The 25,199-nt window shown below is 43.3% G+C and overlaps 1 protein-coding gene across 1 annotated transcript in view; it reads left to right on the forward strand.

Annotated features, from left to right (window-relative positions):
- The window catches only part of shank3a (SH3 and multiple ankyrin repeat domains 3a), a 302,959-nt gene that overhangs the window by 251,752 nt on the left and 26,008 nt on the right, over nucleotides 1-25,199 (forward strand). Inside the window, exons 14-18 of the mRNA XM_070443122.1 lie at nucleotides 1,802-1,863; nucleotides 6,316-6,329; nucleotides 14,221-14,303; nucleotides 16,646-16,770; nucleotides 16,909-17,044. Of these exons, the coding sequence (XP_070299223.1) occupies nucleotides 1,802-1,863; nucleotides 6,316-6,329; nucleotides 14,221-14,303; nucleotides 16,646-16,770; nucleotides 16,909-17,044 (420 nt within the window). The remainder of the gene's footprint in view (nucleotides 1-1,801; nucleotides 1,864-6,315; nucleotides 6,330-14,220; nucleotides 14,304-16,645; nucleotides 16,771-16,908; nucleotides 17,045-25,199) is intronic.

The following is a 25,199-nucleotide window of genomic DNA, read 5'->3' on the forward strand; positions in this document are numbered from 1 at the left end:
TGTGTGTGTGTGTGTGTGTGGGTGGAGGTGTATGGGCTGTCTCTTATACACATCTAGATGTGTATAAGAGACAGGGGTAAAGGTTAACACCCAAGCCTCTGTGTGTGTGTGTGTGTGGGTGGAGGTGTAGTCCAGGTTATCAGTGCTATCTGAGCCCAGTCTTTAGATGCTTGTGGGCTGCAGGCATCAGGCGACACTGGCCCACATTACACACACTTACACTGCGTCTGCTAGTACCATCCTGTACACACACACACACACACACTGACTCACACACTCATACACATACAATAACGTCTGATATGTTTGATGTATTTCCAGCCATTGTGTGTGTGCCTGTGTGTGTGTGAAGTATAAAGGGAAGCAGTACTCTAGCGCCGCTGATGTGTTGACTCATCTTTGACCTTCTCCCCCAAATATAACTAAAACCTCCCCTCTCCCCTTAACCCACATCACACTGTCATTATATGATCTTAGGGAAGGGGAAGGAAGTGTGTGTGTGTGGGGGCTCAGTCAGCCTAATCCTCGGCTTCTTTGTGTGTGTGTGAGGGCAGGCACACACATCCGTGTGAGTTTTTGGAGTGGAGGGGAATGGGGGAAGTCTATGCATTTTTATTGAGAGTAAGGCTAGTGGGCCTGTACCCATTAACACCTCAGACAGAGACACCACTATTAGAGAGAGAAAAGGAGAGAGGGGTAGAGATGGGGGGTGGAGGGAGGGGGATAAAGAGATGGAGAGATTTATGGAGAGTAAATGAGAATGAAGGAGAGAAGGTTTGAAAGGGGGACAGAATGATGGAGAGAGGGGCATAAAGTGGAATCGGGAAGAAGATGACAAGAGGGGTAATAGAGAGGTGGGTGGAGAAAGGGTCGTGGGAGGATAGAGAGAGTGATTGTGAGGAGTGTAGGTGATGGAGCAAGCAGTGGAGACAGAGAGAGAGGGGGGTTGTTTGGTCTTCCTGTGCTTTGGTGTTGAGAAACTCTGGAATACTGTTGTATTGGACAAAGCTGGCAGCTGTCACTCACTCAAACTGACAGACAGACAGGGTGGAGTGAATGTCAAGAAACAAATATTCATCCACTCAACAGCAGTAGTAAACACACACACCACAACACACACACCACACACACACACACCACACACACACCAGCACACACACACACACACACACACACACACACCACACACACAACACACACACACCACACACACACACAACACACACACACACACACACACTTTAAAACAGTAAAAAAATGCTCCTCGCTCTGACTCTCGCCATCACCACACCCACACATACATCATGCATCACACCACACACAAACAGTAGTGTGTGTGTGTAGGTGGGGGGGGGGGGGGGGGGGGGGGTTCGGGATAGGGTTAAAACCCCAAAATCACGGAGTGCATAGCACTGGATTGAACATGTGACCCTTGGAGCCAGAGCTTATGCACATCCGCCATTCCTTTCCACAATGCCCTAGCAAAACCCAACTACTTGATGGTAAATAGCCTCATCGTTGCCTCTTATGTGCCTGTTTGAATTCATCTCCCGACGTCCTGCTTACCTGGAACGGACGTCGGATTTCGCGATTTTTAGCAACCCGGGACCAAAGGAGACCAGTCACACAACACACATCAACACACACACACCACTACACACACACACACACACACACACAACACACACACACACACACACACACACACACACACCACACACACACACACACTACCACACACACACACACACACACACACACACACAACCACAACACTGACAGTGTATTGCTTGTTTTACAGAGACAAGAGAGGACCGCACCAAGAGACTGTTCAGACACTACACTGTGGGATCTTACGACAACGTCACCTCAATACAGGTAAGACGCATGCACGCACACAATATGATACACATACACACACACACAACACGCACACACACACACGGCATACACATACTACACACACACATCTTAACACACACACACACACACACACACACACACTTACACACACACAACACCACACACACACACACAACACACACACACACACACACACACACACACACACACACACATACTTACACACACACACACACACACACTTTACACCACCCACACACACACACACACACACACACACACACAACACACATCACACACCACCACACACACACACACACACACACACACACACACACACAACACACACACATCAACACACTTACACACACACACTACACACACAATGTAATAGTGACATCTACTTTGTGAGTGACACAAATCATTTTTCCAACAACTGTTTACAGACAGATTATTTCACTTATAATTCACTGTGTTCACAATCTCCAGTGGGTCAGAAGTTTACATACACTAAGTTGACTGTGCCTTTAAAACAACTTGGAAACATCCAGGAAAATTATGTCATGGCTTTTAGAAGCTTCTTGATAGGCTAATTGACATATTATTGTTGTTTGAATTGGAGGTGTACCTGTGGATGTATTTCAAGGCCTCCCTTCAAACTCAGTGCCTCTGTTCTTTGACATCATGGGAAAATCGAAAAGAAATCAGCCAAGACCTCAGAGAAAACAATTTGTTGACCTCCACAAGTCTGGGTTCATCCTGGGAGGCAATTTTCCAAATCCTGAAGGTAGCACATTCATCTGTACAAATAATAGTACGCAGTGAAAAGATATAAACACCATGAGACCACGCAGCCGTCATACCGCTCAGGAAGGAGACGCGTCTGTCTCCTAGAGATGAACGTACTTTGTGCGGAAAAGTGCAAATCAATCCCAGAACAACAGTAAAAAGACCTTGTGAAGATGCTGGAGGGAAACAGGTACAGCAGAAGTATATATATCCACAGTATAACAAGTCCTATATCGTCCCTATATCGACATAACCTAGAATGGCCCGCTCAGCAAGGAAGAAAGCCACTGCTCAAAAACCGCCATGAAAAGGCCAGACTAAAGTCTGGCAAACTGGCACATTGGGACAAAGATCGTACTTTTTTGGAGAAATGTCCTGCTGTCTGAAACAAAAAAATAGACCTGTTTGGCCCATGTATGAACCAATCGTTATGTTTGGAGGAAACAGGGGGAGAGCTTGCAAGCCGAAAGAACACCATCCAAACCGTGAAGCACGGGTAGGAGGTGGCAGCATTCATTGTTGGGGGTGCTTTGCTGGCCAGGAGGACTGGTTGCACTTCACAAAACTAGATGGCATCATGAGGTAGGAAATATTATGGGATATATATTGAAGCAACATCTCAAGACATCCGTTCAGGAAGTTAAAGCTTGGTCGCAAATAGGTCTTCGAATGGACAATGACTCCAAGCTTCTTCCAAAGTTGCGGCAAAAATGGGCCTGAAGGACAACAAAGTCAAGGTATTGGAGTGGCCATCACAAAGCCCTGACCTCAACCCTATAGAAAATGTGTGAGCAGAACTGAAAAAGGGTGTGCGAGCAAGGAGGCCTACAAATCTGACTCAGTTACACCAGCTCTGTCAGGAGGAACGGGCCAAAATTCAACCAACTTACAGTTTTTAACAATCCCTTTGACACTAAATTCAGAACCTTGTGGTCATTTTTCAAAACTCTAGACACAAAACTCAAAACGGTCATCACTTGTAACACAGGCTGTCCAATGTTCAAAACATTGCATTGTGCATTCATATCTTTAAAGAAACCTTTGAATTAAAGCAAAAATAATTAGCTGCAAAAAAAGAAATAACAGTTGAAGGTCAACTGCAGTATTCCTCAACTGGCTTGCTGTAAAAAGTAAAACAAAAGATTGATTACTGTACTTCTATATTTCCATCAACCCTGTCTTGTGGATTTGGCCACAGGTTCTCATCCACATCACAATGGATGTTTTCATTAGCCAAACATCTTGGGAAGAATCTTCGGGCATGGCAAATCCAGGCCTGACACCTGTCTGCCGTGATGTCATTGCACGCGTCATCCATGGCCTGGAGAAGGGTGGCTTGTTCGTGAGGGCGCCTATCATATACCTTCCACCTCCATGTGGAGAAAAATTCCTCAATCGGGTTAAGGAAAGGAGAGTATGGGGGTAAGTACAGGGTGGTAAATTGTGGATGGGCCTGAAACCATGCTTGCACCATTTGAGCATGGTGGAACCTGACGTTATCCCACACAATGACATAGGTCATGCCATCAGCTCTACAGACCAGATTTAGCTCATCAAGGAAAGTTACATTCGAACAGCGAATCATGTGGCTGCCTGCAACTCTAGATATAGAGTATATAGAGTAGAGAGCTTTAGATGTTGTTCCACCAAACATTACAACGGCGAAGATGCGTAATCTAAGCAACTTTGACCGTGGTATGATTGTTGATGCCACACATGGTGATTCCAGCATCTCAGAAACAGCTGCCTTCCTGGGATGGATTTTTACGCACTACAGTCTCTAGAGTTTACAGAGAATGGTGCAATAAACAAATTCAGTGAGCTGCAGTTCTGTGGGAAAAACACCTTGTTTATGAGAGAGGTCAGAGGAGAATGTCCAGACTCATTCAAGCTAACAAAAAGGCCACAAATGCTCAAATAACAGCTGTTTGAAACAGTGGTGTGCAGAAGGGCATCTCTTAACGTACAACACCGTGAATAATTCAGGCTGTTGTGGAGGCAAAAGGGGGTCCTACCCAGTACTAGATACAGTGGGGAGAACAAGTATTGGATACACTGCCGATTTTGCAGGTTTTCCTACTTACAAAGCATGTAGAGCTAATTTAGCCATTTTTTGCCGCTGCTAGCAGCTTTTACCTTCTGCACAGACACCAGCCCTGTTATAGCCTGAGATATTGACTCACCAAATTTACCAGCATCGGACTGTCTCTCGACAACAACGCCGGGTTCCTGCCGTAATCCCTGAGCCACTACTTTCATCCTCACAGCTAGCTTGCAGCTAGCGCAGCTAGCGCCACTGCCACGAAGCTAGCACCAGGTAGCAAACACAATTCTACAATTCACAACCTCTCTTTCGCCATCGCCATCTGGCTTGGATTCTCTGTCGACACGACCACGTCTGGTCTGCAGACGAATACCCCATCCGCTGTGCCCTCAACCGGCCTCCGTCTGAGCAGACCCCCTCCGTCTGAGCAGACCACCCCCCGGGCTACTAACTTTAAACGCCCGCGTGCTAGCTTAGTGGAGGCCTCCCTGCTCCATCTACGGCTGCCCCCTGGACACTATGATCACTTGGCTACATAGCTGATGCCTGCTTGACTGTCCATTAATTCACGGTACTCCATTCTGTTTATTTGTGTTTTATCTGTCGGCTCTGTGCTTTAACTCAGGATCTGTGTGTAGTTAATCCGACCCTCCCTGCCTAGTCGTCGCCATTTTTACTGTTGTTGCTGTGTTAGTGGACTAGCTGCTGTTATCTTACCTGTTGTTTTAGCTAGCTCTCCCAATCAAGACCTGCAATCACTTTATGCCTTTATGTATGTCTCTCTCAAAATTCAATATGCCTTGCATACTGTTGTTCAGGCTAGTTATCATTATCATTGTTTTGGTTTGCAATGGACCCCGTAGTTCCACTCTCCGTACCTCTGATACCTCCTTTGTCCCACCCCCCACACATGCGGTGACCTCACCCATTGAGACCAGCATGTCCAGAGATACAACCTCTCTTATCATCACCCAGTGCCTGGGCCTGCCTCCGCTGTACCCGTGCCCCCACCATACCCCGTCTGCACATTATGCCCAGAATCTATCTACCACGCCCATAAATCTGCTCCTTTTATTCTTTGTCCCCAACGCTCTAGGCGACCAGTTTTGATAGCCTTTAGCCGGACCCTCATCCTACTACTCCTCTGTTCCTCGGGTGATGTGGAGTAAACCCAGGCCCTGCATGTCCCCAGTCACCCTCATTGTTGACTTCTGTGATCGAAAAGCCTTGGCCTCATGCATGTCAACATCAGAAGCCTCCTCCCTAAGTTTGCCTTACTCACCGCTTTAGCACACCTTGCCAACCCTGATGTCCTTGCCGTGTCCGATCCTGGCTTAGGAAGGCCACCAAAAATTCTGAGATTTCCATACCCAACATAACACTTTCCGTCAAGATAGCACTGACAAAGGGGGAGGAGTTGCAATCTACTGCAGAGATAGCCTGCAAGTTCTGTCATACTTTCCAGGTCTATGCCCAAACAGTTCGAACTTCTAATTTTAAAAATTAATCTCTCCAGAAATAAGTCTCTCACTGTTGCCGCCTGCTACCGACCCCCCTCAGCTCCCAGCTGTGCCCTGGACACCATCTGTGAATTGATCGCTCCCCATCTAGCTTCAGAGTTTGTTCTGTTTAGGTGACCTAAACTGGGATATGCTTAACACCCCGGCAGTCCTACAATTCAAGCTTGATGCCCTCAATCTCACACAAATCATCAAGGAACCCACCAGGTACAACCCTAAATCCGTAAACATGGGCACCCTAATAGACATTATCCTGACCAACCTGCCCTCCAAATACACCTCTGCTGTCTTCAATCAAGATCTCAGCGATCACTGCCTCATTGCCTGTATCCGCCACGGGTCCGCGGTCAAACGACCACCCCCTATCACTGTCAAACGCTCCCTAAAACACTCTGCGAGCAGGCCTTTCTAATCGACCTGGCCCGGGTACCCTGGAAGGATATTGACCTCATCCCGTCAGTTGAGGATGCCTGGTCATTCTTTAAAAGTTACTTCCTCACCATATTAGACAAGCATGCTCCGTTCAAAAAAATGCAGAACCAAGAACAGATAAGCCCTTGGTTCACTCCAGACCTGACTGCCCTCGACCAGCACAAAAACATCCTGTGGCGAACTGCAATAGCATCGAAGAGCCCCGCGATATGCAACTGTTCAGGGAAGTCAGGAACCAATACACGCAGTCAGTCAGGAAAGCAAAGGCCAGCTTTTTCAAGCAAATTTGCATCCTGTAGCTCTAACTCCAAAAAGTTCTGGGATACTGTAAAGTCCATGGAAAACAAGAGCACCTCCTCCCAGCTGCCCACTGCACTGAGGCTAAGTAACACGGTCACCACTGATAAGTCCGTGATAATCGAAAACTTCAACAAACCTTTCTCAATGGCTGGCCATGCCTTCCTCTGGCGACTCCAACTTGGCCAACAGCCCCGCCCCCCCCCCGCTGCTACTCGCCCAAGCCTCCCAGCTTCTCCTTACCCATATCCAGATAGCAGATGTTCTGAAAGAGCTGGAAAACCTGGACCCATACAAATCAGCTGGCTTGACAATCTGGACCATTTTCTGAAACTGTCCGCCGCCATTGTCGCACCCCCTATTACCAGCCTGTTCAACCTCTCCTTCGTATCATCTGAGATCCCCAAGGATTGGAAAGCTGCCGCGGTCATCCCCTCTTCAAAGGGGAGACACCCTGGACCCAAACTGTTACAGACCATATCCATCCTGCCCTGCCTATCTAAGGTCTTCGAAAGCCAAGTCAACAACAGATCACTGACCATCTCGAATCCCACCGTACCTTCTCCGCTGTGCAATCCGGTTTCCGACGTCACGGGTGCACCTCAGCCACGCTCAAGGTACTAAACGATATCATAACCGCCATCGATAAAAGACATTACTGTGCAGCCGTCTTCATCGACCTGGCCAAGGCTTTCGACTCTGTCAATCACCATATTCTTATCGGCAGACTCAGTAGCCTCGGTTTTTCTAATGACTGCCTTGCCTGGTTCACCAACTACTTTGCAGACAGAGTTCAGTGTGTCAAATCGGAGGCATGTTGTCCGGTCCTCTGGCAGTCTCTATGGGGTACCACAGGGTTCAATTCTCGGGCCGACTCTTTTCTCTGTATACATCAATGATGTTGCTCTTGCTGCGGGCGATTCCCTGATCCACCTCTACGCAGACGACACCATTCTATATACTTCCGGCCCTTCCTTGGACACTGTGCTATCTAACCTCCAAACGAGCTTCATGCCATACAACACTCCTTCCGTGGCCTCCAACTGCTCTTAAACGCTAGTAAAACCAAATGCATGCTTTTCAACCGTTCGCTGCCTGCACCCGCACGCCCGACTAGCATCACCACCCTGGACGGTTCCGACCTAGAATATGTGGACATCTATAAGTACCTAGGTGTCTGGCTAGACTGCAAACTCTCCTTCCAGACTCATATCAAACATCTCCAATCCAAAATCAAATCAAGAATCGGCTTTCTATTCCGCAACAAAGCCTCCTTCACTCACGCCGCCAAACTTACCCTAGTAAAACTGACTATCCTACCGATCCTCGACTTCGGCGATGTCATCTACAAAATAGCTTCCAATACTCTACTCAGCAAACTGGATGCAGTTTATCACAGTGCCATTCGTTTTGTTACTAAAGCACCTTATACGACCCACCACTGCGACCTGTATGCCCTAGTCGGCTGGCCCTCGCTACATGTTCGTCGTCAGACCCACTGGCTCCAGGTCATCTACAAGGCTATCCTAGGTAAAGTGCCGCCTTATCTCAGTTCACTGGTCACGATGGCTACACCACCCGCAGCACGCGCTCCAGCAGGTGTATCTCACTGATCATCCCTAAAGCCAAAACCTCATTTGGACGCCTTTCCTTCCAGTTCTCTGCTGCCTGCGACTGGAACGAATTGCAAAAATCTCTGAAGTTGGAGACTTTTATCTCCCTCAACAACTTTAAAAATCTGCTATCCGAGCAGTTAACGATCGCTGCAGCTGTACATAGTCCATCTGTAAACTACCCACCCAATTTACCTACCTCACCCCCCTTACTGCTTTTATTTATTTACTTTTCTGCTCTTTTGCACACCAGTATCTCTTCTTGCACATGATCATCTGATGATTTATCACTCCAGTGTTAATCTGCTAAATTGTAATTATTCGATTTATTGCCTACCTCATGCCTTTTGCACACATTGTATATAGATTCTCTTTTTTTCTACCATGTTATTGACTTGTTTATTGTTTACTCCATGTGTAACTCTGTGTTGTCTGTTCACACTGCTATGCTTTATCTTGGCCAGTCGCAGTTGCAAATGAGAAACTTGTTCTCAACTAGCCTACCTGGTTAAATAAAGGTGAAATAAAAAAATAAATAAAAAAGTAGAGGTCTGTAATTATTATCATAGGTACACTTCAACTGTGAGACGGAATCTAAAACAAAAATCCAGAAAATCACATTGTATGATTTTTAAGTAATTAATTTGCATTTTATTGCATGACATAAGTATTTGATACATCAGAAAAGTAGAACTTAATATTTGGTACAGAAACATTTGTTTGCAATTACAGAGATCATACGTTTCCTGTAGTTCTTGACCAGGTTTTCACACACTGCAGCAGGGATTTTGGCCCACTCCTCCATACAGACCTTCTGAAGATCCTTCAGGTTTCGGGGCTGTCGCTGGGCAATACGGACTTTCAGCTCCCTCCAAAGATTTTATATTGGGTTCAGGTCTGGAGACTGGCTAGGCCACTCCAGGACCTTGAGATGCTTCTTACGGAGCCACTCCTTAGTTGCCCTGGCTGTGTGTTTCAGGTCGTTGTCATGCTGGAAGACCCAGCCCTACCCAGTACTAGATACTGAGTTTAAATGTATTTGGCTAAGGTGTATGTAAACTTCCGACTTCAACTGTATTTGGCCCTGTATTTTGGCACTGTAATATCCAGTATTTTGGATTTCAGAAAGTTACAGATGCACAAAGATCATGCCCCTAGAACATGCTAACCTCTCACCATTGCCAATAACAGGGAAGGTTAGCATTTTGTGGGGGTATGATATACAGTATACTCTTCTGTAACGATTCAGTCATGATTAGCCATAATCATGATAGCATCCACATTAATGAAGAAGTGGTCAGAAACATATTATATTATTATTTACAATAAACGTTACTCCAAAATGACACAATACATTATTTACCCTTGATTTCTATTGGGCACAACATAATCCGAAACACAACCAAAACAAACTGCAAATATATCCAATTAGTTTGTAGTCATACGCTTGATGTAGTCATTGCATGCTAGGAATATTTGATCAAATACTAAACGGTTTACTAAATGTACTACACTATAAGTGAATTTGTACAAATATTTATGACTCCTTCAAATGGGGGGGGGGACTAAATACATAAAGTGCTTTCATTTCTAAACAGTAAAACAGATATGTATGAAAATACCCTAAAATAATTGGTGACATTCTGTACTGTCACCTCATGTAAAACATTTGATCTCAAATCCAAAATGCTAGAGTATAGAGCACAATTAAAGGTTTTTGCTTCACTGTCCAAATAAATACTTAGGGGAGTGTAAATGAGAGTTATGTGATGCTGTTGCTGTCTAGTGGTGAGACAGGGTCACTGCATTCTGCTTGCATTATACAAAACTAAGCTCCCATTACCAAAACATGAGTGTGTGTTTGTGCATGTGTTTGAGTTTGTCTCTCCCTCTCTTCCTTGTCCGTCTCTGAAATGTACTGCATATGACGTCTGTAATAAAGGAGCGTATGAGTGCTAGCTCTCGTGTAAATCATATGTGCAGGCAGAGAGAGAGGACAGTAGAAGAGGAGCTGCTATAGGACTGTGTCATGATGTAAATTCAGTTTAAATGTCAGTCAGCTTGTCAGGAGAGAGGCGCTAGGTATCAGAGCGTTGCTGGGGAGAGAGAGAGCAGTTCTCCACCGCTTTAACAATGGGTACATAGTGAGTCATGAAGATTATGTGAGAGCTACAGCAGCTGAATAGGAGAGAATGTCAAATCTCTTGCATGGAAGTCTATGGAATGAAGTTGTATGTGAATGGAAGTCTATGGAATGGAGTTGTATGTGAATGGAAGTCTATGGAATGGAGTTGTATGTGAATGGGAGAGTCTGATGGAATGAAGTTGTATGTGAATGGAAGTTTATGGAATGAAGTTGTATGTGAATGGAAGTCTATGGAATGGAGTTGTATGTGAATGGAAGTCTTGAATGGAGTTGTATGTGAATGGAAGTCTATGGAATGGAGTTGTATGTGAATGGAAGTCTATGGAATGGAGTTGTATGTGAATGGAAGTCTATGGAATGGAGTTGTATGTGAATGGAAGTCTATGGAATGGAGTTGTATGTGAATGGAAGTCTATGGAATGAAGTTGTATGTGAATGAAGTCTATGGAATGGAGTTGTAATGTGAATGGAAGTCTATGGAATGGAGTTGTATGTGAATGGAAGTCTATGGATGGAGTTGTATGTGAATGGAAGTCTATGGAATGGAGTTGTATGTGAATGGAAGTCTATGGAATGGAGTTGTATGTGAATGGAAGTCTATGGAATGGAGTTGTATGTGAATGGAAGTCTATGGAATGGAGTTGGTATGTGAATGGAAGTCTATGGAATGAGTTGTATGTGAATGGAAGTCTATGGAATGGAGTTGTAATGTGAATGGAAGTCAATGGAATGGAGTTGTATGTGAATGGAGTCTATGGAATGGAGTTGTATGTGAAGGAAGTCTATGGAATGGAGTTGTATGTGAATGGAAGTCTATGGAATGGAGTTGTATGTGAATGGAGTCTATGGAATTGTAGTTGTCTATGTGAATGGAAGTCTATGAATGGAGTTGTATGTGAATGGAAGTCTATGGAATGGAGTTGTATGTGAATGAAGTCTATGGAATGGAGTTGTATGTGAATGGAAGTCTATGGAATGGATTGTATGTGAATGGAAGTCTATGGAATGGAGTTGTATGTAATGGAAGTCTATGGAATGAGTTGTATGTGATGAAGGTCTATGGAATGGAGTTGTATGTGAAGGAAGTCTATGGAATGGAGTTGTATGTGAATGGAAGTCTATGGAATGGAGTTGTATGTGAATGGAAGTCTATGAATGAGTTGTATGTGAATGGAAGTCTATGGATGGAGTTGTATGTGAATGGAAGTCTATGGAATGGAGTTGTATGTGAATGGAAGTCTATGGAATGGAGTTGTATGTGAATGGAAGTCTATGGAATGTGTTGTATGTGAATGGAAGTCTATGGAATGGAGTTGTATGTGAATGGAAGTCTATGGAATGAGTTGTATTTGAATGGAAGTCTATGGAATGGAGTTGTATGTGAATGGAAGTCTATGGAATGGAGTTGTATGTGAATGGAAGTCTATGGAATGGAGTTGTATGTGAATGGAAGTCTATGGAATGGAGTTGTATGTGAATGGAAGTCTATGGAATGGAGTTGTATGTGAATGGACGTCTATGGAATGGAGTTGTATGTGAATGGAAGTCTATGGAATGGAGTTGTTATGTGAATGGAAGTCTATGGAATGGAGTTGTATGTGAATGGAAGTCTATGGAATGGAGTTGTATGTGAATGGAAGTCTATGAATGGAGTTGTATGTGAATTGGAAGTCTATGAATGGAGTTGTATGCTGAATGGAACAGTCCTACTGAATGGAGTTGTATGTGAATGGAAGTCTATGGAATGGAGTTGTATGTGAATGGACGTCTATGGAATGGAGTTGTATGTGAATGGACGTCTATGGAAGGAAGTTGTATGTGAATGGAAGTCTATAGAATGTAGTTGTATGTGAATGGAAGTCTATAGAATGTAGTTTGTATGTGAATGGAAGTCTTTGGCATGCTGCTGTGAATTGCTACTTAGAGTGTTTATGGAACATTATTCTATGTAAGACTGTATAAATACATTGTGTGATATGATTCTGCTACAGTGTGTGTTTTTTTGCATGTGAATGTATGGAAGATATTTTCAAAATGTCTGAGTTGAGCTGTATCTAAATGGAAGTTCATGAAATAGAATTGTGAATGCAACATTAGAGAGATTGAGAACATGGTTGGTTGAATGGAAACATAAAGCAAGGTATTCTGGAGCTATGGAGGGGAAAATGTTTAAGCTGGAGTTGGATATGCAGGATGTAGGCTGAGAGAGGGAGGAGAGGAAGAGATGTTGAACTATAGGCATATCTATAAACCGTATATCTCTCTGTATTTAGCATGTCCTCTAGTTAAATGATACTGTATCTCTGCAACCTCTGCCCCCTGACACAGGAGTATTTCTCACGGGTCTCCAGGCCCTGTCAGCAGGGGCTCTATCTGCCCTGGGTAAGTGGCTGGGCAGCAGGCGTGGCAAACTGTTAACACAAGGTCAAACTCCAGATCTCCCTTGTGTGTGGTGTTGGGATGTCTACTAACCAGAGAGACTTTCGCAACACTGACACTCTCACTCTTCTGCTTCACTAACTCTATGGGCTGTCTGGTGTCAGCCGTGGGATCTGACAGTCAGTCAGTCAACAGTATATGGGTGTTGCTGAGAATGGGACATGATGCTGCTTTTACTGTGTGGCTACAGAGTGCTAGAATGTCGCTGGGAATACATGTGCTGTTGTTTTTGAGGATTGAATTGTCTGGTATGAACTGACATAATATTGCACTCACTCACTCACTCACTCACTCACACACACACGCACGCACGCACGCACGCACGCACGCACGCACGCACGCACGCACGCACGCACGCACACACACACACACACACACACACACACACTGTGACGACTCTCTTAATAGTCGTGAGATAATTTAATATTTCTCTGCAAGCAAGCAAGCACGCACTCCTGTTCTTCCTCTTCTCTTCCTCTTTCTCCTCCTCCTCTTCTTCCTCTTCTCCTCCTCTTTCTCCTCCTCCTCCTCCTGAATGGGAGAGGCTAAGTCCTCTGTTCTTATCTCCTATCCCTGGAATTTCAGTCATTAGGAGGGAACACACAGACAACACTGGTGATGAAAGGCCCGCATTACACATAATTACAATTGCAATTTGCATAACTATCCTGTACAACACAACACACCACACACACACACACACACACACACACACACACACACCACACCACACACACACACACACACACACACACAAAACAACACAACCACACACACACACAACACAACACACACACACACACAGCATTTCACACACACACAATCTAAGTACTGTACAGCCCCAAGAGAACCTTGAGCTAGGCTTTTAAGTTGATTTGGTCATCAGAGAAGGAGGTTCAGGTGTGTTTGTTTTTAAAGCCATTCTGTTCCTCTCTCCCTACATCACCCCTACATCACCTCTACCATCCCTGGCTCTCTCTCCCCTTTTCTTCATTCCCCCTCTGTCTCTTTGTCTCTTCTCTCTGTTAACTTGTTGCTGGACTCTTACTTGCTGTCCCTCTCCTCTCTACTCTCCAGTGATTACATCATAGAGGAGAAGAATGCTATGCTGCAGAAGAAAGAAAACGAAGGCTTCGGCTTCGTACTGCGGGGAGCCAAAGGTAGAAAACACACACACACTCACACACACACATTGGTGAATACCTTTGCTAATTAATCAAGTGTTTTAGTGCTTGGCCATAAGACTGGAACAGACAACTTCTCTCTCTATATCTCCAGGACCAGACTGGAGCTCCAAACACATATTTTCACAAAGCTTGACTTTATACCTTATTACTAAAGCAGGCTGTTTTGATCACTGTCACTGCTGCCTCCAAGGCCCTGCTAGCTACTTTCTTCATGTCATAGGCTGTCTGTGTGTGTGTCATTACAGGTCTGTGAGCCCCTCTGCAGGTGTTCTGAGTGTGGGGTATGAGATGTGGTGGGTTGATGTGAGGATTTCTAGACCTCTTTCACTGAGTCACACAGTATGACTTATGATGAACCAACACGACTGGCTTTGATCAACACCACATTGTCTCTCTCCGAGTGTGTGTATGTGTGTGTCTGTCTAGTCTTTGTGGTGGCGTCATCTTAAAATGAACTGTCCGTTGAATCCCCTCTGTTCCTCACACATTATATTCAGGGAGACAGAAATTACATTCTTTCTCTCCAATTTTTATCTTTATTTCTTCTCGTTCATTGATTCCTTCAGTGTCTTTCTTTTGTTCTATTCTTCTCGTCTTTCTTTAATTCTTTCTTTCACCCCTTCCTTCCCTCTTCTTTATTCCTTTCTCAGCTTAACTATTAGTCCTTATCCTCTACTACTTCACACACACACTACTGCATGTTCCAGCTCCCCATGCTGGTTACTATAGCAACCCCTCGCGGGCACCAAACCCAGGAGTCAGAGTGTGTTTGCTGCTCCTCCATCTCTATATTTATATTTTTGTCGTTTAGCAGACACTCTTATCCAGAGTGACGTACAGGAGCATTTAGGGTTGAGTGCCTTGCTCAATGGCACATCGACTGATATTTCACCTGATTGAATCAGGGTTTTGAACCAGCGACCTTTCCATTACTGTCCAAACGCTCTTAACTGCTAGGCTACCTGCCTCTCTCTCCCCCGCTCTCTGTCTCAACATCTCTTTCTTACTCCACTTTTTTTCTATCCCTACCTCTAAACACTAAAGCTATGAAGGCTAGAGAGAGAGGGAGAGACTAGTCTGTAGCTTTCCTCCTGATCAACAAACAGTTGACATGGAGTCTAATGTAGCTTTCTTTTTCTCCTCCTTTTCCAATTTCCAGCATGTCAACTTTCCCCCACTCTAGATGTATCCCTCCCTCTCTCCTCTCTTCTGCTTGTCTTCTTCTTTCTCTCCCTCCATCTTCCCATGTGCCTCAGATAAAACTGAATAGATTGTCTTTCATAGTGGGGTCCATGTCACACACACACACACACACACACACACACACACACACACACACACACACACACACACACACACACACACACACACACACACACACACACACACACACACACACACACACACACACACACACACACCACACACACACACACACAACACCACACACACACACACACACACACACATTGCAGGTGCCTCTCGGAGCTCTCCTTTGTAAGTGGTATAGTTGGACTCAATTGGATTAAATGGAGGGTGTGTGTAGTGTGTGTGTAGTTCACAGTAGCTCTATCCTCAGGTGTGTGTGTGTGTGTATGTGTGTGTGTGTAATCTGAATTTCAGTGTGAGAGTGATTAAAGTAATACGGTTGAGTGAAAGGGTCTCTCCCTGTCACACCACCTCACCGTTCCTACATAGTCCATCTGTAAATAGCCCACCCAATCTACCTACCTCATCCCCATATTGTTTTTATTTACTTTGTTACTCTTTTGCACACCAGTATCACTACTTGCACACCATCATCTGCTCATCTATCACTCCAGTGTTAATCTGCTAAATTGTAATTACTTTGCTTCTATGGCCTATTTATTGCCTTACCTCCTCATGCCATTTGTACACACTGTATATAGACTTTCTTTTTTTCTATTGTGTTATTGACTGTATGTTTGTTTATTCTATGTGTAACTCTGTGTTGTTGTTTGTGTCGCACTGCTTTGCTTTATCTTGGCCAGGTCGCAGTTGTAAATGAGAACTTGTTCTCAACTAGCCTACCTGGTTAAATAAAGGTGAAATAAATAAAAATAAACACTATACCATCTCACTCTATTATAAACACACATTCACTTACAGGCTGCTGTGTGTATCTACTTCTATGTGTACCTCTATGAGCTTAAGGTGTGTTCTCTTTTCCATGGCAGATGTGCGTGGGTGATACTCTCACGATTCAGTGTAAGATTAATACTGTATGTGTATTTCTTGTGTTCAAACATCTATCCATGTTTGGATATTTGGTAATTCTCTCTGTGTATTCCCAGCTGAGACGCCTATTGAGGAGTTCACCCCAACACCTGCATTCCCTGCCCTCCAGTACCTGGAGTCTGTTGACGTGGAGGGAGTGGCCTGGAGGGCTGGGCTTAGGACAGGAGACTTCCTCATAGAGGTAACTACACGCCCTCTCCTCTCCTCCTATCTCCTCTCCAACCCCATGGACTAGCCCCACTGCCTCTCAGGCCTCTGTCTGCTGACCTCCAGCCGTGTGTATATGTGTGCGTGGCATTCGTGCGTGTGTGTGTTCCAGGTGCACGGAGTGAACGTGGTGAAGGTGGGCCATAAGCAGGTGGTGTCTCTGATCAGACAGGGGGGCAACAGCCTGCTGATGAAGGTGGTCTCTGTCACACGCAAACCTGAGTCCGAGGACGTGGTCCGCAAGAAAGGTGAGCAGCATGTCCCTCATCAAGTTACTATGTGTCATATATAATGAGTATCTACACTCCTGTGATTGTATCATGTATATCTGAGCCTGTATTCACAAAGCGTCTCGGAGTAGGAGTGGTGATCTAGGATCAGTTTAGCCTTTTAGATCATAATGAATAAGATTATATGGACAAGTCCTAGATCAGCACTCCTACTCTGAGATGCTTTGTGTTGATACTCGCCCTGGTGTGCTGGAGTGGATAAGTTGAAAAATGGGACTTCCACTACTGCCTGTCCCTCATTGCAGATGTAATCTCCTCCTCCTTCAGTCCAGTGTCACATTATTAGCTGGTCCATGTATTTGATCTCTGGCATATAGCCATTAGGTTCTTCAATACTAGGTTCTGTATTAGTATGTTGTCATGGATATGGCAGTTGGCACTAGATGACCTGATATATTTGAGAAGGATCTGTATGTTCCTGTCATCAAGGTGATTTCACCACTTTGCCACACTGTAAATTCATGTGGTTTCCATGTCAACGGCATCTCATCTCATCCCCGTGCTAAACAGCTCCCACTCTGTCCTGCTACCAAGACCCCGGGAAAGTGTATGTGTGTGTGTCTCTTTGGGTGTGCGAGACAGACAGATACACATGTAGGATCTTAATTTGATCAACCTGTTGCAAGAGAACTTAGGTGTATTTGAGGTTTTAGTTGGTTTACTATTTTTGTGAGGACTTTTGGTACTCACAAGTATAGAAAAAGGTGTCCACACACACACAGAGAGGGAAAGAGAGAGAGAGAGAGAGAGAGAGAGAGAGAGAGAGAGAGAGAGAGAGATAAAGTGAGAAAGAGAGAAAGTGAGAGAGAAAGTGAGAGACAGAAAGTGTGAGAGAGAGACAGAGAGAGGAAAGATATAACAGTCGATATGGAGGTCTCTGAGTAGTTAGTCTGTGATTGGAACTGAACATGACAGACATGTATTGTTGCTCGGATTGAAGTTGCGTGAATCCCCCCCCAAAATAAGGACGATTTGCATATCCAGGATCAGTGGTGTAAAGTACTTAAGTAAAAATACTTTAAAGTACTACTTAAGTCGTTTTGGGGGGTATATGTACTTTACTTTACTATTTATATTTTTGACATCTTTTACTTTTACTCCACCACATTCCTGAAGAAAATAATGTACATTCTACTGCATACATTATCCCTGACACCCAAAAGTACTCGGTACATTTTGAATGCTTAGCAGGACAGGAAAATGGTCCAATTCACTCACTTAAAGAGAAAATTCCTGGTCTTCACTACTGCATCTGATCTGGCAGACTCACTAAACACAAATGATTTGTGTTGGAGTGTGCCCCTGGCTATCCGTAAATTTAAAAAACAAGAAAATCGTGCTGTTTGGTTTGGTTAATATAAGGAATTTGAAATGATTTATACTTTTACTTTTGATACTTTAGTATATTTTAGCAATTATGTTTACTTTTGATTCTTAAGTATATTTAAAACCAAATGCTTTATTACTTTTTCCCAAGTAGGATTTTACTGGGTAACTTTCACTTTTACTTGAGTCACTTTCTATTAAGGTATCTTTACTTTTACTCAAGTATGAAAATTGGGTACTTTTTCCACCACTGTCCAGGATGTTGTATTTTCCCAAGAAGTTATCATTTTTGACAATTAAAATGGAATATGTCTTATTTAAGTAATGCTTTGACAGTGGTTAAAGACAGTGACAAACAACAGTAATACACTTGATTACACTGAGACGACAGTGTATTTATCTACCTAATTTGAAGAAATGAGTTTGTTGTGAATATCTACCGCTTGGTCATGATGAAGTCCCCACTACCTCTAATTTCATTAGAGGACTCGGGTCAGGAGTGTACAGTGTGTGTTTGGGGCAGTATAGAGTGTGAGAGGGAGGAGACAGAAACGGATCAGAGAGGTGTGCTGAACGCAGAACAAGGGAGAGCTCGGTTTGTTGTTTTGAAAGTCTCTAAAAATGTGTTCTAATGAAAAAGTTTGGTTACTAGTTACCTTTTGAATTTGGATCCCGTGACCTGGTTAGCCTCAGTTGCTGGGACCGTTACATCTGTTCGGGGATCCTGCCAACCAAAAGTCTGACGAGCTACTTGGCGTAGCAGCTAGCTTAGCTGCTAGCTTACTAGCTATCAAGCTAGTAAAGTTTCCTTGACAGCTTGAACACAGCCCGCAAAGCGGATAACGCTTGTGCCGATCTTGTGACTGTCTAAATCCCTGCTGTTTGTTTCTGTTTCCATCTGCCCTGCGACCTGCCCTGTCTGGACCTGTGGGGCACCAATGCTGGTCTATGTTGCTACCATGAAATCCAAAGTCAATGGTGTGAGTAATGGAGAGGACAGTTTCTCTATCACAGGTGAAAGATTTTTTTAATTAACAATAGGGGTTCTACAAGCAGTTGTTACAACAACAGGAAAATAGCTTCAAGATCTTTGTTGAAATACTGATTGACTCAACTAACAAACAAATGGATGATCTGACTAGAGAGGTCATGGACCTTAAGAACAGTTTTCAGTTGTCCCAGGAGAGGTGGATGTCCTGAAAGAAACTTGCAGAAAGATGACAACAAACTGTAAGTCTACGCAAGATGACATCAGCATAGTCTATGAATCATTATTAACTTCTGTGCGCTACGGATCCCTTTTACGGGATCATTTTCCTAAACAACCGCTGAATTGCAGGGCGCAAAATAGTACAAAACATATTTATAATCATGCAATCACAAGTGAAATATACCAAAACACAGCTTAGCTTGTTGTTAATCCACCTATCGTGTCAGATTTTGAAAATATGCTTTGCAACGAAAGCAATCTAAGCTTTTGTGAGTGTATCAATCAATGCTAGAACAGTTAGCCTTATATTAGCTTGGTTAGCTTGGTCACGAAAGTCAGAAAAGCAATAAAATGAATCGCTTACCTTTGATAATCTTCGGATGTTTGCACTCACGAGACTCCCAGTTACACAACAAATGTTCTTTTTGTTCGATAAATATTACTTTTATAACAACAAAACGGCATTTGGGTTGCGCGTTATGTTCAGAAAACCAAAGCCTCGTTCCGTTCGATGAAAATTCCAAAAGGTATCCGTAATGGTTGTAGAAACATGTCAAATGTTTTTTATAATCAATCCTCAGGTTGTTTTTAACAAATATAATCGATAATATTTCAACCGGACCGTAACCTATTCAATAAGAGAGAAAAATAAAATGGAGAGCTACCCTCTCGCGCGCAGGAACTAATCAGAGGACACCTGACTACTTTTGAATAATCTCGCTCATTTTTCAAAATAAAAGCCTGAAACTATGTCTAAAGCCTGGTCACAGCCTGAGGAAGCCATTGGAAAAGGAATCTGGTTGATACCCCTTTAAATGGAAGAAAGACGGGCCAGGAAACACAGATAAAAAAATAAATTAAAAAAATCACTTCCGGGTTAGATTTTCTCAGGTTTTCGCCTGCAGAATCAGTTTTCTTATACTCACAGACAATATTTTGACAGTTTTGGAAACTTTGGAGTGTTTTCTATCCTAATCTGTAAATTATATGCATATTCTACGATCTGGACCTGAGAAATAGTCTGTTTACCTTGGGAACGTTATTTTAAAAATTAAAAAAAATCTGACCCCTAGCGTCAAGAGGTTAACAATGACTGGGAAAACAAACTATCTAGAGCAGGGGTGTCAAACTCATTCCACGGAGGGCCTAGTGTCTGCAGGTTTTTGGTTTTTCCTTTCAATAAAGCCCTAGACAACCAGGTGTGGGGAGTTCCTAACTAATTAGTGATGTTAATTCATCAATCAAGTACAAGGGAGGAGCGAAAACCCGCAGACACTCGGCCCCCCGTGGAATGAGTTTGACACCTGTGATCTAGAGGGACAATCCAGGAGGAATAACATTGTTGTGAATGGCAAACCAGTCTTAACATGAGAACTGGGCAGAGTCTGAGGAGAAAGTAAAAACAATGATCACTGAAAAGCTGATCATTGAAGATTGAGGTGGAGCACGCCCACAGGTCTGGAAAACAATTTGAGAAAAAAAAACACGATGCGCAAGTGAAGGAGATCCTCATTTCAAACAAGTCCATTAGTTGGCACAGGTGATAGACAGAGGCTGATAGTGGTCAAGTTCCTGAGGTTTAAGGGCAAGATGGCTGTTCTGGAGAGAGCCAAGAACATTAGAGGAACCAACATCTTCCTTAACGAAGACTACTTGGAAGCTGTGCGCCAGAGGGGGAAATAACTTATCCCAGCCATTTAAGCTGCCAGAGAGCGTGGGGACATTGCTTAAATCTGCTACGACAGGCTCATTGTCCACCCTCCCTCCCAAAATACTGAGTGGAGTGAGATAGCCAAGTTTCCAGGTTAGAAGCTTCAGCCCCACATCACACACACACCCACCAACTGACACTCACAAGTGCCTGATTGACCTACTCTATTTGCCAAACCATGTTCTTGTCATTCTTTGTGTATTTCTTTCTTCATTTTACTTCTATCTCTGATAAGCTACTCAGGAAAGGACTGAAAATAGCCCATATTAATATATGTAGCCTTAGAAATAAGATTCATGAAATCAATATCTTGCTAACATCAGATAATATTCATATATTGTTTGTCTTTGAAACTCACTTAGATAATTCCTTTGATGATACAGCGGTCGCAATACAAGGATATAACAGCTACAGAATAGGCAGAAATGCTAATGGGGGAGGTGTTACTGTATATGTTCAGAGCCATATTCCTGTAAAGTTTAGAGATTACCTTATGTCTAATGTTGTTGAAGTGTTGTGGTTGCAAGTTAACCTGCCTCATCTAAAGACTCTTCTTTTGGAGTGTTGCTATAGGCCACCAAGTGCTAACAGTCAGTACTGTATCTCAAATCAAATCAAATTGTATTTGTCACATTCGCTGAGTCCAACATGTGTAGACTTTACTGTGAAATGCTTACTTATAGTTAAAAAGTTTAAAAAATAGCAAAAAATAAATAAATAAATAGTAACACAATAAAACATCAATAACAAGACTATATACTACTGGTAGTAGTACTGGTACCGAGTCACTGTGCAGGGGTACGAGGTAGTTGAGATAATATGTACATGCAAGTAGGGGTGAAAGTGAATAGGCAATCAGTATAGATAATAAACAGAGTAGCAGCAACGTGCAATGCATTCTGAAAGTATTCAGACCCCTTCCCCTTCTCCACATTTTGTTACATTACAGCCTTATTCTAAAATGGATCGAATAATTGTTTTCCTCATCAATCTACACACAGTACCCCATAATGACAAAGTGCAAACATGTTTTTAGACATTTTTCAAAATGTAGAAAAAATAAAAAACAGAAATACCTTATTTACATAAGTAATCAGACCCTTTGCTATGAGATTCGAAATTGAGCTCAGGTGCATCCTGTTTCCATTGATCATCCTTGAGATCTTTGTACAACTTCATTGGAGTACACCTGTGGTAAATTCTATTAATTAGACATGATTTGGAAAGGCACACACCTGTCTATATAAGGTCCCACAGTTGACAGTGCATGTCAGAGCAAAATCCAAGCCATGAGGTCGAAGGAATTGTCCATAGAGCTCTGAGACAGGATTGTGTCAAGGCACAGATCTGGGGAAGGGTACAAAAACATTTCGGCAGCATTTAAGGTCCCCAAGAACACAGTGGCCTCCATCATATGGCTGCAATCCCGTTAACGGGATCGATATGACAACAGCCAGTGAAAGTGCAGGGCGCCAAATTCAAACAACAGAAATCTCATAATTAAAATTCCTCAAGCATACAAGTATTTTACACCATTTTAAAGATACACTCTATGTTAATCCACCACAGTCTCCGATTTCAAAAAGGCTTTACAGCGAACACACCAAACGATTATGTTAGATCAGAGCCAAGTCACAGAAAAACACAGCCATTTTTCCAGCCAAAGAGAGGAATCACAAAAAGCAGAAATAGAGATAAAATTAATCACTAACCTTGATGTCTTCATCAGATGACATCATAGGACTTCATGTTACAATACATACAGTGGGGAGAACAAGTATTTGATACACTGCCGATTTTGCAGGTTTTCCTACTTACAAAGCATGTAGAGGTCTGTAATGTTTATCTAGGTACACTTCAACTATGAGAGACGGAATCTAAACAAAATCCAGAAAATCACATTGTATGATTTTTAAGTAATTAATTTGCATTTATTGCATGAATAGTATTTGCATGACAGTATTTGATACATCAGAAAAGCAGAACTTAATATTTGGTACAGAAACCTTTGTTTGCAATTACAGAGATCATACGTTTCCTGTAGTTCTTGACTAGGTTTGCACACACTGCAGCAGGGATTTTGGCCCATCCTCCCTACAGATCTTCTCCAGATCCTTCAGGTTTCGGGGCTGTCGCTGGGCAATACGGACTTTCAGCTCCTCAAAGATTTCTATTGGGTTCAGGTCTGGAGACTGGCTAGGCCACTCCAGGACCTTGAGATGCTTCTTACGGAGCCACTCCTTAGTTGCCATGGCTGTGTGTTTCGTGTCGTTGTCATGCGGAAGACCAGCCACGACCCATCTTCAATGCTCTTACTGAGGGAAGGAGGTTGTTGGCCAAGATCTCGCGATACATGGCCCATCCATCCTCCCTCAATACGGTGCAGTCGTCCTGTCCCTTTGCAGAAAAGCATCCCAAAGAATGATGTTTCCACCTCCATGCTTCACGGTTGGGATGGTGTTCTTGGGTTGTACTCATACTTCTTCTTCCTCCAAACACGGCGAGTGGAGTTAGACCAAAAGCTCTATTTTTGTCTCATCAGACCACATGACCTTCTCCCATTCCTCCTCTGGATCATCCAGATGGTCATTGGCAACTTCAGACAGGCCTGGACATGCACTGGCTTAAGCAGGGGGACCTTGCGTGCGCTGCAGGATTTTAATCCATGACGGCGTAGTGTGTTACTAATGGTTTTCTTTGAGACTGTGGTCCCAGCTCTCTTCAGGTCATTGACCAGGTCTGCCGTGTAGTTCTGGGCGATCCCTCACCTTCTCTGATCATTGATGCCCACGAGGTGAAATCTTGCATGGAGCCCCAGACCGAGGGTGATTGACCGTCATCTTGAACTTCTTCCATTTTTAATAATTGCGCCAACAGTTGTTTCCTTCTCACCAAGCTGCTTGCCTATTGTCCTGTAGCCCATCCCAGCCTTGTGCAGGTCTACAATTTTATCCCTGATGTCCTTACACAGCTCTCTGGTCTTGGCCATTGTGGAGAGGTTGGAATCTGTTTGATTGAGTGTGTGGACAGGTGTCTTTTATACAGGTAACGAGTTCAAACAGGTGCAGTTAATACAGATAATGAGTGGAGAACAGGAGGGCTTCTAAACGAAAAACTAACAGGTCTGTGAGAGCCGGAATTCTTACTGGTTGGTAGGTGATCAAATACTTATGTCATGCAATAAAATGCAAATTAATTATTTAAAAATCATACAATGTGATTTTCTGGATTTTTTAGATTCCGTCTCTCACAGTTGAAGTGTACCTATGATAAAAATTACAGACCTCTACATGCTTTGTAAGTAGGAAAACCTGCAAAATCGGCAGTGTATCAAATACTTGTTCTCCCCACTGTATATGTTTTGTTCGGTAAAGTTCATATTTATATCCAGATATCTGAGTTTACATTGGCGCGTTATGTTCAGTAGTTCCAAAACATCTGGTGATTTTGCAGAGAGCCACATCAAATAACAGAAATACTCATCATAAACTTTGATGAAAGATACATGTTTTACATAGAACTAAAGATACACTTGTTCTTAATGCAACCGCTGTGTTAGATTTCAAAAAAGCTTTATGGCAAAGCACAATATTCAATAATCTGAGAACAGCATTCAGCCACAAAAGGAAGCCATACAGTTACCCGCCAAATTGTGGAATCAACAAAAGTCATAAATAGCATTATAAATCTTCACTTACCTTTGCTAATCTTCGTCGGAATGCACTCCCAGGACTCCCACTTCCACAAGAAATGTTTGTTTTGTTCGGTAATGTCCATCATTTATGTCCAAATAGCTATTTTTGTTAGCGTGTTTGGTAAACAAATCCAAAGTCAGGAAGCGCGTTCACTAAAAGCAAATGTCAAAA

Source organism: Salvelinus sp. IW2-2015, linkage group LG4q.1:29, assembly GCF_002910315.2.
Source record: "Salvelinus sp. IW2-2015 linkage group LG4q.1:29, ASM291031v2, whole genome shotgun sequence".
NCBI lineage: Eukaryota > Metazoa > Chordata > Actinopteri > Salmoniformes > Salmonidae > Salvelinus > Salvelinus sp. IW2-2015.